General features: G+C 45.8%; 1 protein-coding gene across 5 annotated transcripts in view; it reads left to right on the forward strand.

Moving 5' to 3' along the window:
- Positions 1 to 15625, forward strand: part of CACNA1E (calcium voltage-gated channel subunit alpha1 E) — a 964825-nt gene that overhangs the window by 657631 nt on the left and 291569 nt on the right. For all 5 annotated transcript variants that reach the window (XM_075320594.1, XM_075320596.1, XM_075320595.1 and 2 more), the window contains one exon: positions 3581 to 3720. In XM_075320594.1, coding sequence (XP_075176709.1) covers positions 3581 to 3720 — 140 coding nt within the window. The remainder of the gene's footprint in view (positions 1 to 3580; positions 3721 to 15625) is intronic.

The following is a 15625-nucleotide window of genomic DNA, read 5'->3' on the forward strand; positions in this document are numbered from 1 at the left end:
AACCCCAATGTTCTTTCCATTTCTATATTACTATTTGTTTCAATAACATGCAAAAAAGGTGCTTCTGTCCAGAAGAGGCAAAGGAAATAATCGTCAGCTCACCAGTCCAGGTGTATTTAGATGACTGATTCAGCCAAGGGTGTGGTGCACCTGAGCCGGCACACAGGGAAAGTAATCCAAGAAACAAGAAGGGATATTCAGCTCCCGCAATGAGTAAGAGCAACAATTGCTCGAAACGCGTTGGTCAGCGACTCCTATGGTTTTAATAGTATCAATAAAATGATGCTTTTATTCTAAAGAAGACAAAACTGTGACTCCATGTAATGATTGCGGGAGCTGGATATCCTTTTTGCTTCTGTCCAGAGCATTGACCAGTTGCGCTTCCTCCTCAGCTGCTCTCTATAGGAATAAATGAGAACATGTAGATGTGTAACAGTGGGTGGCGCTGAGGCTGAACCACTACTTATCATATATCTATCACTTTCCTAATTGACAGGTCGTAAAAAGAAAAAAAAATCTTGTGATGTCGATGCAAAGAAGGATGCAGCCTGGTAAATTTCAGTGGCTGATCCTTCCGTTCTGTCTGGAGATAGGCTGGAGAAGTCGGCCGAGCGTTCCTGAGAGTAGGATAGTCGTATAGGATAGTCAGGACAGGTAGCCGGTGGTTGACCGATTGCTCAGCAGACACCTATATTAACAGAACCTTTCACCAGGGTTTTCATGATGACTTTAACACACAATATAATAGCGGCTGCAGAGAGGAATAAAACATTTTGGGGTTTTTTTATCATTATTTTTGTTTTTATTTTGACCCTTCATTTAAGAGATTTTAGCAAAGTATTTGGCAGTTAAAGAGTTTGTCTTCATTAAGTCCAAATGGGCATCATCAGAACTTTCACTGGGGGGCGTAATACTTTCCCCTGTGTGACGTTAGCCAATTATAAGCATTCAGCGGAAAGAAGAATATGACCCCATTATAGATCTGAACAGGCTGCTCCTGTGTGAGATGCAGTGATTGACATCTGAGAATGATTAGACGTTGCTGTGAGTACATTATTCATAAGTGTGATCTGACAGATCTCTGGAGAGGCAGTGTGGGGGGAGAGATAGCAATGTCACCTCTGCTGTACCATGAGAGAAGGAGAGCAGATAGAAGTTTCTTATGTGACACAGCTAAACTCTGCTGTTTTGCCCTCCCCTGACTGTAAGGTCCTTATTTTAAAGGAGTTAGTCATCTGTGGTCTACTCCCAGCACCTTCTAATCATGCAGGAGGTTAGACCAGGACATCAGGGCTGTCTGTCAGACACTTTACACACTGCTGTGGGGTGTGTTCTTCTTCTCGTGTATGTTGCTACCTGCTTATGATTGGACATCATCATTTAGGGGGGAAGTAGTACGCACCCCCAGTGAAAACATTCTGTAATACCCAATTGGACATAACACAAATTAATTCATTTTTTAATTATTAGAAGTTGTTGTGAGTAAAATAGATATAAGTGTGATCTGACAAATCTCTGGACAGGCATTGTAGGGGGAGAGATAGTACACCAGAGGTGACATTGTGTTAGGGCCAGGTGGACGGGCAGACCCAGGAGGTGGATCCACTGGGCCGAACTCCTTGATGATGGTAAGGGGTCCGGTAGCTGGAGCACTACAGGTAGCAGGACAGTCCGTGCACACGAGTATAATGGAGAAGTCCCTGGGACCACGGAGTCACTGATGGTAGTCCGGGTGACGGAGCTCAGGTTCGGAAGCCGAGATGATGGCAGGCGGAGTCCAGAACCGTTGGGGCGAGATGACGGGTCACCGCAGGGATCAGAGATGGTACGGACTGTCAGGATGGCAGATAGACAGCGTTCGGGGTTCGGGATTCGGCAGGACCGGATGGCAAGGCAGGATCGGCTCTAGAAGAGAGAGAGGTGAGTATCTCACAGGAACACAAGGAGACCTGACTCCTAGCTTGGGAAACACGAAGAACAGGCCCCGCCCACTTGGACACTAAACCCCTTTATACCCTGTACCTGTGTGCTTCATTTCCTGTCAGTGGACGCTGGCCCTTTAAGAAAGGGTCAATGACCGCGCGCGCGCCCTAATGCGCATGCGCGCGGCCCGGGTGCCAGAAGCCAGAGCAGGAAGCTGAGAGGAGGAAGCAGCAGAGCCGGGCTGGGGCTGGGAAGCCGACGGGCGCCGGGAGCGGGGACCAGGAGGCCTGGGAAGTGCAGGAAATGGAGGCTGGAGAGCGGGGAGCGTGGCAGGTGAGCCGGGGATCAGAGCAGGGGACCCGGGGAGCGTGACACATTGCATTGAGAGAAGGGGAGCAGATAGAAGAGTTTATGTGGCACAGCTAAACTTTTCTGTTTTGTCCTTCCCCTGACTGCAGGGACCTTATTTTAAAGGGGTTAGTCATCTGTGGTCTACTCCCAGCACTTTCTAATCATGCAGGAGGTTAGACCAGGACATCAGGGCTGTCTGTCAGACACTTTACACACTGCTTTGGGGTGTGTTCTTCTTCTCGTGTATGTTGCTACCTGCTTATGATTGGACATCATCATTTAGGGGGGGAAGAAGTACGCACCCCCAGTGAAAACATTCTGTAATACCCAATTGGACATAACACAAATTAATTCATTTTTGAATGATTAGAAGTTGGTGTGAGTAAAATATACATAATTGTGATCTGAGAAATCTCTGGACAGGCATTGTAGGGGGAGAGATAGTACACCAGAGGTGACATTGCATTGAGAGAAGGAGAGCAGATAGAAGAGTTTGTTATGTAACACAGCTAAACTCTGCTGTTTTGTCCTTCCCCTGACTGCAGGGACCTTATTTTATAGAGGTTAATCATCTGTGGTCTACTCCCAGCACTTTCTAATCATGCAGGAGGTTAGACCAGGACATCAGGGCCGTGAGATACTTTACACACTGATTTGGGGTGTGTTCTTCTCATGTGTGTTGCTACCCGCTTATGATTGGACAACATCATATAGGGGGGAAGAAGTACACACCCCCAGTGAAAACATTCAGGACATAACACAAATTAATTAATTAGGTGCCAAATACTTTGATCTCTAATCTCTCTGCAACAGAGAGGAAAAAAAGACCAAACTACATTTTATTCCATTCTTTTCTGAGGCCTGGTGGCACGTAGCGAGGGGAACTACATGGGTCCATCCTGATCTACTCCTTGTCTTGGCGGGGTGGTTTTTACGCTTTGTTTTTAATCACAATCGTGTCAGCTCAGTATCCTGTGTTATTACATGGAATATTGCTATTTATTTACTTCTGCAGGGTGCTTCCTCCTGTTGTTTTATCCTGCTATGCATGTTATTGACCGCAGTGTGAATATGCACTTACACCAACATGTGATACATCATCTAAAGAGTTAATCAGCTGGATCATTTTATCATTTTTTTATTGCTTTTCTGAGATGGAACTTGCTTTAAAATGTGTTGAAACTATTTATATAAATGATAATATATTGTAATAATGGACAATACGCCAGCTTCCCTCTGTGCCTATATGACTTATCGCTCTCTAATAGTAATTATGTCTTTTCACATCTCCCTTTTTAATTTGCAGGAAAAGACAGAGCCCTATTTTATAGGGATATTTTGCTTTGAAGCTGGAATTAAAATTGTGGCTCTGGGATTTGTGTTCCATAAAGGCTCGTACCTCCGCAACGGCTGGAACGTGATGGACTTCATTGTCGTGCTTAGCGGGTGAGTGTCTTTTACTTTGATTCTTAGACCTTCTGTGGAGTTGAAGCACCAACTTTTGCATTTCACGCGCTGTAACTGCAGAAATAAGTGACGGACCTGGTGTGTAATATAGATTGCAGCTATGCCATAGGTGCATATTTGCAAATGTCACCTACGTTTTCCAATTTCTGCCCTATTATCTGCTGAAATGCCGGATATAAATACAGTTCAGATTTTGTAGGCGACGCAAACCAGACAAGATGAAGTACATAGAAATGTCAGGCGTGACGTCCTATAGAGGATCAATTGGCAGTGTATAAAGAATTACCCCAGTATCTGCAATAGAGAATTATCGCTGAAAAGAACACACTTGAAGACAACACCTCGTCTGCTTTTGTTTATACCCTGCAGTCCAGTGATAGAAGCCATATGATATAAAAATCCCCAAATATGATTATCAGGACCCCCAAATCAGATACCATAAGACCCTGTGGTGCACGTTTTCAGCCTTTGTTGGGTACACTTGGATGCACTTGAGACACTTATTATGTTCTCTTCATTTGTGGATGGGATTGATAGTAAAGTGTCAGTCTTTGCTGATGACACCAAACTATGTAGGATACTAAAAACTGACCTTGATACAATATTACAAAAAGATCTGGATAAGATGTCAGAATGGGCAGATACTTGGCAAATGAGATTTAATGTTGATAAATGTAAAGTAATGCACCTAGGACGGAGTAATCCTATAACTGCGTATACATTAAATGGAAGTAAACTCGGGACTACAGAACAGGAGAAGGACTTGGGTATTCTCATTACAAATAAGCTGAGCAGCAGCACTCAATGTCAGGCAGCAGCTGCAAAAGCAAACAAGATTCTAGGGTGTATAAAAAGAGAGATTATATCCCGGGATCCCAGTGTATTGTTACCCCTCTATAAATCACTGGTAAGGCCACATCTGGAATATGGGAACCAGTTTTGGGCTCCACATTTTAAAAAAGGATATTCAGAAGTTAGAGTCAGTTCAAAGGCGGGCAACTAGACTACTACAAGGAATGGAGGCCGCCTGTATGATGAAGAATGGAGGCCGCCTGTATGATGAGTAATGGAGGCCGCCCGTATGATGAGTAATGGAGGCCGCCCGTATGATGAGTAATGGAGGCTGCCTGTATGATGAGTAATGGAGGCCGCCCGTATGATGAGTAATGGAGGCCGCCCGTATGATGAGTAATGGAGGCTGCCTGTATGATGAGTAATGGAGGCCGCCCGTGTGATGAGTAATGGAGGCCGCCTGTATGATGAGGAATGGAGGATGCCCGTATGATGAGTAATGGAGGCCGCCCGTATGATGAGGAATGGAGGCCGCCCGTATGATGAGTAATGGAGGCTGCCCGTATGAGGAGTAATGGAGGCCGCCCGTATGATGAGTAATGGAGGACGCCCATATGATGAGGAATGGAGGCCGCCCGTATGATGAGGAATGGAGGCCGCCCGTATGATGAGTAATGGAGGCCGCCCGTATGATGAGTAATGGAGGCCGCCCGTATGATGAGTAATGGAGGCTGCCCGTATGATGAGTAATGGAGGCCGCCCGTATGATGAGTAATGGAGGCCGCCCGTGTGATGAGTAATGGAGGCTGCCCGTATGATGAGGAATGGAGGCCGCCCGTATGATGAGTAATGGAGGCTGCCCGTATGAGGAGTAATGGAGGCCGCCCGTATGATGAGTAATGGAGGACGCCCGTATGATGAGTAATGGAGGCCGCCCATATGATGAGGAATGGAGGCCGCCTGTATGATGAGGAATGGAGGCCGCCCGTATGATGAGTAATGGAGGCCGCCCGTATGATGAGTAATGGAGGCCGCCCGTATGATGAGTAATGGAGGCTGCCCGTATGAGGAGTAATGGAGGCCGCCCGTATGATGAGTAATGGAGGCCGCCCGTATAATGAGTAATGGAGGCCGCCCGTATGATGAGTAATGGAGGCCGCCTGTATGATGAGTAATGGAAGCCCCCATATGATGAGTAATGGAGGCCGCCCGTATGATGAGAAATGGAGGCCGCCCGCATGATGAGTAATGGAGGACGCCCGTATGATGAGTAATGGAGGCCGCCCGTATGATGAGTAATGGAGGCTGCCCGTATGATGAGTAATGGAAGCCCCCGTGTGATGAGAGGTTGAAAAAGTTAGATTTGTTTAGCTTACAAAAAGGACGTCTCAGAGGAGATCTCATTTATATGTATAAATACATGTGGGGTCAATATAAAGGACTGGCACATGACTTATTTCTTCCAAAGACAATACTAAGAACCAGGGGCACTCACTGCGGGGGAAGAAAAGCGATTCCGACAGCCAAATAGGAAAGGGTTCTTTACAGTTAGAGCGGTCAGACTGTGGAATACCGACCACAAGAGGTAGTAATGGCCGATACTAGAACAGCTTTATATCAGGGGGAGGATTCCTCAGTACAAAACATTGTTGGTTATAAAATGACTTATAGTGACCAAATGTAGAATTGGTGGAGGAAGGATGAACGAGATGGACCTAGGTCTTTTTTCAATCTATGTAACTATTTTGGTGACTGTTCTTGGTCCCATTGACCGTACCCAGGACAAATGTACATGTAAGCATAAGCAACAGTGCTACCGACTGAGCCACCTACTGTAGCTACATTTCACTTTTACTCCACAGTTTTTATTGAGAAAATGATGGGGGATTATTCTGCCTGATATGTTCTGTTGTGATATATTCTCCATATTACATTTTAGATTAAAGGGGTGTTCCGAAACTAATATTCATTTTATTACTTAATGTGAGTGAAATACACACCTTCTGTGCCATTGGAATTCCAAATTTGTAAGATTTGTTTTACAAGCGCTTGGGAAATCAATGCAGCACACACTTTGTGGTGTACTGAAAGTTTCTGCTTTATTACATCATGTGACCAGTTTATATAGTATCCCAAACAAAGAAATACCTCCCCTGAACTATGCACCAATAAGAGCCACAGGGGTGTGTGTAGAAATGTGAAACTTCCCTGCCCATCAGTGTTAGTTGAGCCCTATGACATCATTCAGTTATAGGGCAAGATAGTTTCTATAAAAACATAATGTATTGTATTCTCTCACACTAAATGACTATCCATTTATTGTAATAATCTAATCTCTTTTTAAATTTAAAATTCCCTACCGTTCTCTCAGTGCGCTAACTGCTTTTATTTCATTCTTTACCAACTTCCTGTCTGATGACACTTTGTTTGAGAATCCCCAGTGTATGCTGGGATACATAAGCGAGCCGTCATCAGGGGGCAGAGGCTGAGGACACTGTCACAGCCTCTATCCCCAACCTAAAACGAAGCGTCATCAGTGACATCCATTTCTGGGGCTGTGCTACTTCACTGAGCATGTGTTGGTTGTCAATTCTAATAAGAGTGTGATAGTACTTTCAATGCACAGTGACAGTGCGCTCTCTCACAAGCTCTGATGAGAAGTAACAAGACAGCAAGAGAGTGCACTGTCAGTGCGCATTGTAAAGAGAATTCCTGGTAAGCAGAGACTAGTTCTGCCTCTGAAACAGATGCCACTATTGGGGCTGGTCTCTTCTTTTCCTGCCTGCCTCATTCTCTCTGTACAATGCACACTGACACTGATAGCGCACCAGCTGGGCAGGTGACCTGGTGCTCCACAGCATGCGTGAACCATGCTGCAAGGCTAAGCTCCCATGACTCCAGGCCCCACCATCCCACAGGCACAGCGCCACAGGAGCAATGGCTGCCACACAGCACCATCTCCAAGTGAAAGGTGCTAAAAAATATCATCTTCCACTTGTTCTGTGAAAGCTGAAAGCAAAAATAAGAGCAGTCTCCTGCCAATTAAAACCGCTTGGGCCAAAGGGGAGGAGGACTGATCCAAGTAAAAGAAAAAGGAGGAGGTCAAGCAATACAGCGGGTGAAATCAGTAACAACATGTCACCAATTTACTAAGTAAATATACTTATAAAGGTGCTATTCACATGAATTTCTCACTAACAACCCATCCTACCCACACAGGCCCAGAGATCAAACCATAGAACTCCGCAAATTAATGTAAGTGTAATAATGAGAAATGACACAGAGAAAAAGTATTGAACACACTTACTGAAACTCATCTGAGACTTGGTACAAAAGCCTTTGTTCTTGATGACATCTTCAAGACGCCTCCGGTATGGAGATACTAGTCGCATGCATTGCTCAGGTGTGATTTTGGCCCATTCTTCCACACAAACACTCTTCAAATCCTGAAGGTTCCGTGGCTTCTTCTGTGAGCGCTGAGCTTTTGTTCCTTCCATAAATTTAGAAAATATATTTGCTTAGAAAATTGATGACGTGTTCAATACTTATATCACCCACTGTATACCATTACTGTAGGAAAATATATTTAACAATTGATTTGACATCGTAAGGAAGGTGACTTTTTTCCTTAGGATGTCAATGACATAAATGTATGGGGTCCGACAGAAGACACCCCTACTAGTCAGCTGATATAGCTGTTGGGTGTAGAAAAAGTGACCCAGCTCCATACATTGTGTAGTGGCCGCTTGTATGAGACATGCAGTACTATTGACAGACACTATACAATGTAGGAAGATGGGTCATTTTTGGAACCCTGCGGCACCTTCAACCAGGTTATCGCGGAGTTTGAAGAGTCCACTGTCCACTAGTCTGCTCCTTATTACCCATTTTATTGAATGGTGATCCATATTAAATGCTTTTAAAGGGAATCTTTCAGCAGGTTTTTGCTACTTGATCTGAGAGCAGCATTTTGTAGGCAAAGAGACTCTGAAACTAACCATGTTTGACTTAGATGACTGTGTGCAGCCGTTCTGACATTATCTAAGAATTGCGTTTCCTGATCTGTTAGAGCTCTCCCACGCACACCGGACCCTCAATAGAAATTGACTGTGAGGTGTCAGTCACAGCAGGGAGCGTCCGGACAAGAGGCATGAGCCAGCCAGCCACCCCAATGATAAGGGTCCGGCTGCTGAAACAAGCATAGCAAATAAACAAAATCAAAAGATCGGACAGTGACAATACAGGCGTGCCTGAGCTTTCTGTGTTAACCCTTACAGCATGCTGGCTTCAGCTTATATAGCAAAAACTTGTTGACAGAGTCCATTGAAGCCTTTTTAATACAGGGGGTTCTATGATAAGGATTCTCATCTATAAACCAGAGGTGTCACGGTCGTCTCCCTTTGACAGGCTCAAGCTCTGAGTCTCTTTTAACCATCTGAGACTCTACACATTAAACATGTTTTCTCCTTTTGGCATGCACGGGGTTAATGCCAGTTTTCTTGATAGCAGCAAGCTCATTACCCCTGATCAGGTGTTTCCACTGATGAGCACTCCCAGCCTGGATAAATACCCTCTGCTCCCAGCAGAGGGCGCCGGTTATTCAGAGTTCATTCTGGAGCTTGGTCTTGAGCTGGAAGGAGGTGTTTGCTGTTGTTGCTGCTGTCGTCTTCAGTTGTTTGGTGTGGCTGTATCCTGTTGTTTAGCTACCTTCCTCTAACATTATTTTCCCCGCAATATACCTCCCTGTAGTTTGTTTTTGGGGTGCGTAAGTTTTGTTGTCCGCCCTGTCAGTGTTGTTTGTCGGTGGGGTTTTGTGATTACTGACCCTTGGGTGGTAGGTGTGGAGGGTGTTACAGCAGGGTCTGGACAGGAGATAGGGAGATGCTGGTGGCCAATACCTCACTACCATCTAGTGTACCTCTGGGTTGAGGGTCAGCTCAGGGCCTACATAGTCTGAGGGCCAACTGTGGGGTTCCTATCCAGTCACATAATAGTCACCAACGTAACAAGAGGAGAGAATAGTTATAAAGAATGACTATCACCCATCGGATCTGTATAATGCTTGCTTCCTCTGGTCCTGGAGATGCAGATTAGTTGAATACTTGCATTTTGGTTATTCTCCACTGGGACACCTTGGACTCAGCTAATCATCATCTCAACAATGCGCATGCGCCAACCTTAAAGTGTACGATGAGAGCGCGAGGTAGGCAGTGTGATGGGGATGTCATTGGGGACATCATCCTCCTCAATCAAGGCCCGATGACTGAATTATAAAGTGTTGCATAGGTTGTGGGATGGTCTGGGGCAACCCATGGGACGTCTCAGCAGTGATTTACATACAGTAAGAGACAAAATCAAAGGTTTTTTTAGGTATGCTACACTGCGATGGTTAAAACATATTTAAGATGGGAATTGTAGTCTTAACATAGAGACATAGAGATGGGAAAGCTGGTGACAGGTTCCCTTTAACCGACTAGTGCGTTACCGGCAGGAGCCTTCATGGCACCACTCCTCTGATAGCAGCTCATCCTATTTACAATGGCTGGGCCATGACCCACTTATTGTGGACTCGGCTTAGCTTTTCTCCTCGAGCAGTTCTGCTTTTCTTGTTCTTCATCTTCATACAGAAGCCTGATTTCTTTCAAGTAGGGAAATTCCAGAGAGGTTCACAGAGATAATTTAAGAACAGGGGATTTCAGAATACTGGGCCTTTTTTCTCTCCTGAGAGGCTTTTACAGTTGGTGAGATAGAAAACTGAAGCACTGGCATGATTGATGGCTTAATAGCTTCATTAAAATGATTCATTAAAGCAATGGGAAGGGAATATATAAATTCACGCCGATAGCAGTCATACTGCCTCCCAGTATTGTTTAGCCTCTCGTTGTGTCTCCAAAACAGCTCTGAATCACCGAAAAGTGAACTCCACAAGATCTCTGATGGCACCAAGATGTTATCTACAGACTCTAATGCCTCCCATACACATGGGGCTAATGTTGGCCACACTCGCAACACTGACGGGTTTGTCCAACACTCTAATGTGTATGGGGGCTGATTGTTGGGGAGATGTTGATTGGTCTTGTCTGATGGGGGCCCCGTCCAACTGATTGCTGAGGAGATGTTCATTGGTCCTGTCTGATGGAGGTGCCGTCCAACTCATTGTTGGGGAGATGTTGATTGGTCTTGTCTGATGAAGGTGCCATCCATCTGATTGTTGGGGAGATGTTGATTGGTCTTGTCTGATGAAGGTGCCATCCATCTGATTGTTGGGAAGATGTTGATTGGTCTTGTCTGATGGGGGTGCACTCCAACTGTTTGTTGGGGAGATAAAGATTGGTCCTGTCTGATGGGGGTGCCGTCCACTGATTGTTGGGGAGATGTTGATTGGTCTTGTCTGATTGGGGTAGTGTTCAACTGATTGTTGGGGAGAAGTTGATTGGTCCAGTCTGATGGGGGGCAATGTCCAACTGATTGTTGTGGAGATGTTCATTAGTCCTGTCTGATGGGGGCCCCGTCCAACTCATTGTTGGGGAGATGTTGATTGGTCGTAATGGGGGTGCTGTCAAACTGATTGTTGAGGTGATGTTGATTTGTTCTGTCTGATGGAGGTGCCATCCAACTGATTGTTGGGGAGATGTTGATTGGTCCTGTCTGATGGTGGCACTGGTTGTTGGGGAGATGTTGATTGGTCCTGTCTGTTGAGGGTGCCGTCCAACTCATTGTTGGGGAGATGTTGATTGGTCCTGTCTGATGGGGGCACCGTCCAACTGATTGTTGGGGAGAAGTTGATTGGTCATGTCTGATTTCGGACTGACGATCGTTTTGTGCATTCAGACATAAGCTACCGCCAGATTCTCAAGATTTTTCTATCGTAAAGAATACAGGAGTGCTCAGCCAAAAAAGTATATGGGAGAAACAGCTGAGACGGCTGTTAATTGAGTGATCGGCCGAAGCATCGTTCAGTTAACAGCCATCTAATGTGTATGCGATGCTTTAATTTCGAGGTTCAGCCTCCATACGTCACACTTTTCCAGCACTTCCCGCTCAGTTGGATGGAGATCTGGAAAATTTGAAGGCCAAGTCTAGATCATGAACGCTTTGCAGTATGGAATACTGCACTATCCTGTTGATGTAGGTCACTGCCACTGGGGAATATTGCAGCTATCATTGTTGTATGTGGTCTGTAGCTGTATTAGGTAGGTTTAATGAATACCAGTGCCCATGATCTAATATTTGAACCCAGTAATCAACCATCCCAGTTTGACCATCAAAATAATGTGTAGCCTTAAACACTTGTCCAGTCTACTTGTTTACAACATGACATCTTCAGGAGTGCTCACTTGCTGCCTAATATATCCCCTCTGCCATTGTATCAGTAAAATTAGTGTTATTGGCTTATGTCAACTTAAGTCATGGCTTTTTTTGAACCTATTTTCCGATTTCATGATGTCTTAAAGGGAACCTGTCACGTGGAAAAATGCTATTAACCTCCATGTTGAGCCCCACTACCGGGAGGAAATGAACTTTAATCCTCCTGGCAGCATTCGAGTTTCAGTCGCGGATTCAGTCACCGTCTATGCATGAAAAGCAGCAACTGTAACCACCCCCAGCCACTGACTGACAGCTTCCTCGAATGCTGAGTGGCTGTCAGTTACTGCGGGGGGGCGGTTATAGCCATCACTTTCCATGCACAGAGTGGTGACTAAACCGGAATGCTGCCAGGAGGATTAAGGTTCATTTCCTCCCGGCAGCGGGGCTCAATGTGCAAGCGCCAGACAGGATCCAAACTCTATTAACCTGCAGATTAACCCCATGTCTACAGGTTAATAACGTTTTTCCATGTGAAAGGTTTCCTTAAATGAATTATCCAATGGACGACAGATGCTGGATTGGAGTTGGTTATAGTTGGTGAAAATATCATTATGAGACAATGAAATGTATCACTTCTTTATGGAGTTACATGGACATAACGTCTTGTGTGGATCTCATCTATAAGAAAGTATTTCTCAGCATTTTACATTACATTCTTACAGATTACTGTCAGCTGATAGCAGCATAGTCCGGTGCATTCCATTGTTATAGACCTTGAGTGTCCATCTGGATGAAGTTCTCATGAAAAATGTATTTTTGATATCAGTGCTGCAAATGCTCTTCCTAAAGTGTCCTGAATCACTGATTGCAAAGTAATGAATTGGGTATTGTGTTGGTTAGCGGATAAGGTACCACATTATTACAGATATAAGATGATATATGTTCTATTTGAAGTAGTTTTAAGACTCTAAGACGCACTTATATTCTTATAAGTAAAACTCTTGTTCTTGATCACTGAGAATAGTCGCATAGTTCTTTCCTGACCGGCATGGTCATTCTCAGGTGTGACCCTCGTCTCTGCCCATGATTGCTGAACTAGAGGTCAGTGTGACGCCCTGGCCTATCAGGTCGTCACCGGGTATTGTGCAATCTGCCCTTCTGCACAGTATCCACCCTCCTTGGTTACGGATCCTGGTCCTTTGGTGTTGCTAACAGCTTAGCCAATCAAAATCCTAGAAACACTTTACACTGTACCCACCAGACACACCATTGGGGGGCCTGAAGGGAATAGGGCCGCCTATATGGGGGGTTGGTGAGGGGAAAGTGAGAAAGTGACAGTGGAGCTTGAGGAGAGGAAGGAGGTGCAGATGGCTCTCTGAGAGGGAGAGGTCACCTGCCCGGAGTAGGGCTCCTGTAGTTACTAGGTGGCAGACGTTGGTCTGGGCCTGGTAGGAGCTGGAACCCCGGTCGCAGGGGATTGTTTCTAGGGGCACGAACTGCCAAGAAGAGCAGCCGATGGCCTTGAGCTATCACCAGGCAGGGGCCAGGGCACGACGGGGTACGTGAACCCTAGGCCGGAAAGTAGCTTCACGCGTTCCGGTAATTTACCCGACGGAGGTGAAGACTTCAAGATTCATCCCCAACCCGCTCCAAAATCTGGATACTAGCGCACCGATGGGATAGGACTTTCCCAATACAGTCCAAAGAAATCCTACGCGTGAACCCTGAGAGCAGCTCACTCCGTTAGCCATATGGGTGAGCGGGACCCAAGCGTGCTCCCTACAAGCTGCAGTGGTGCTCAGAACTTTGGTTTACAAGCTGTCGGTGTTGTTGTTTCTGGACTGAGTGAGTACACTGAAAAACCCTTTTCTATCCCCAACGGCACCCCAGCACCAACCGTCCAACGGGCCCCGGGACACAAACCCCCTACCCAAGGAGGGGTTAAACATCCTGCTGCTGCACCATCATCACCGGGTTCCCCAACAGCAGCAGTGGTCCCTCACATTACCACGCACCGTGGGTAGTGTCAAGAACTTTCTAACTCCCTTGTACATATCCCCCCTCTTCTTTTAATTTGAGTGTCCGCGCGGACCCCCCCGGATCCGGAGACCCTTCGAGCCACCGCGGCTCAGGATCCGAGCGGCTCTGCCGCTGGCACGGGGGCGATACATCAGACGTACCAATCAATGGTTTCAAGCAGCGGAGCCTAAAGGCCGCTTTACACGCTACGACATCACTAGCAGTTGCTAGCGATGTCGAGCGCGATAGCACCCGCCCCCGTCGTTGTAACGATATGGGGTGATCGCTGCTGTAGCAAACATTATCGCTACGGCAGCGTCACACGCACATACCTGTGCAGCGACATCGCTGTGACGGGCGAACCGCCTCCTTTCTAAGGGGCGCGGTTTGTTCAGCGTCACAGCAGCGTCACTGAACCGCCGCCCAATAGAAAAGGAGGGGAGGAGATGAGCGGTCGGAACATGCCGCCCACCTCCTTCCTTCCTCCTTTTCCGGTGGATGCTGGTAAGGAGATGTTTGTCGGTCCAGCGGTGTCACACATAGCGATGTGTGCTGCCGCAGGAACGACAAACAACATTGTACCTGCAGCAGCAGCGATATTTAGGAAGGGACCCCCATGTCACCGATGAGTGATTTTGAACGTTTTTGCGACGATTCAAAATCGCTCATAGGTGTCACACGCAACGACATCGCTAAAGCGGCCGGATGTGCGTCACTAAATTCCGTGACCCCAACGAGATCGCTTTAGTGATCTCGTAGCGTGTAAAGCCACCTTAAGGCTTCGTTCACATGTTCAATTTTTTCTGCCTTTTTTCTGCAGCCAAAACCTGCTCTCTTGGCATGAAAAAAGTTGTTTCCAAAAAGCGGATTTTGTTGTATTTTTGTTGCATTTTTGTTGCGTTTGTGCTTCCTTTTTTTGTTGCGTTCTTCGTGTGCCGTTTATCTACAGTACATTTTTAATAAAGTCAGCTTCATTCACCACAAAAGCAGCAAAAACACAGTAGTTGCATTTTTGCAGCTTATTTTGACTTTCTCATTAGTTTCAATTGTGAAAAAATGGTGAAAAAAATGCTTCAAAAACGCTAAAAGAATTGACAGGTTGTTTCTTTAAAAAAACGCAGCAGTTTCTCCATTTCAGTCAGGAAAAAAAGCAATTGTGTGCATGAGATTTCTCATAGCTTTTACTTGTGCTGTAAAAAGCAGCTTTTAATTTGTATAAAACCCACCAAGAAGCTGCAAAAAAAACTAAACACAAAGTGCAGCAAAAACACAACGTGTGAACAGAGCCTTTCCTTTAGTGTTTAGTGGGGTCCCTATTTAGGGTCCAGCACTAGGGATATCTAGGGTCAGGTATCCGGCCCAGTGCATAGGTGCGGAACCTATCTAGGGCGGTGAGGGACCCCAGGGACCAGAGGTAGGGATATCTAGGGTCAGGTATCCGGCCCAGTGCATAGGTGCGGAACCTATCTAGGGCGGTGAGGGACCCCAGGGACCAGCGGTAGGTTTGGTCAGGGGTCACCATCTTCCCTAGACGCAGGGGTCCCCTTCCCTTTCGCCACTCGCTTGGTTCTTCCCCGCACATAGTGTGACAAAAAATGAATGTAATTTATTCTGCATTCATATGTAAAAAGCACACACTTATAGAATTGTTGTTTTTTGTTTTAGCCACTCAACTCCTTAAAAAAAAACAACTAAAAAACCTAACACTTTTTTTTTCTAAACACTTAGTATGTAGTTTTAAAGGATGGCACTAAAAACTGCAAAA

The sequence above is a fragment of the Anomaloglossus baeobatrachus genome, chromosome 8 (assembly GCF_048569485.1).
Source record: "Anomaloglossus baeobatrachus isolate aAnoBae1 chromosome 8, aAnoBae1.hap1, whole genome shotgun sequence".
NCBI lineage: Eukaryota > Metazoa > Chordata > Amphibia > Anura > Aromobatidae > Anomaloglossus > Anomaloglossus baeobatrachus.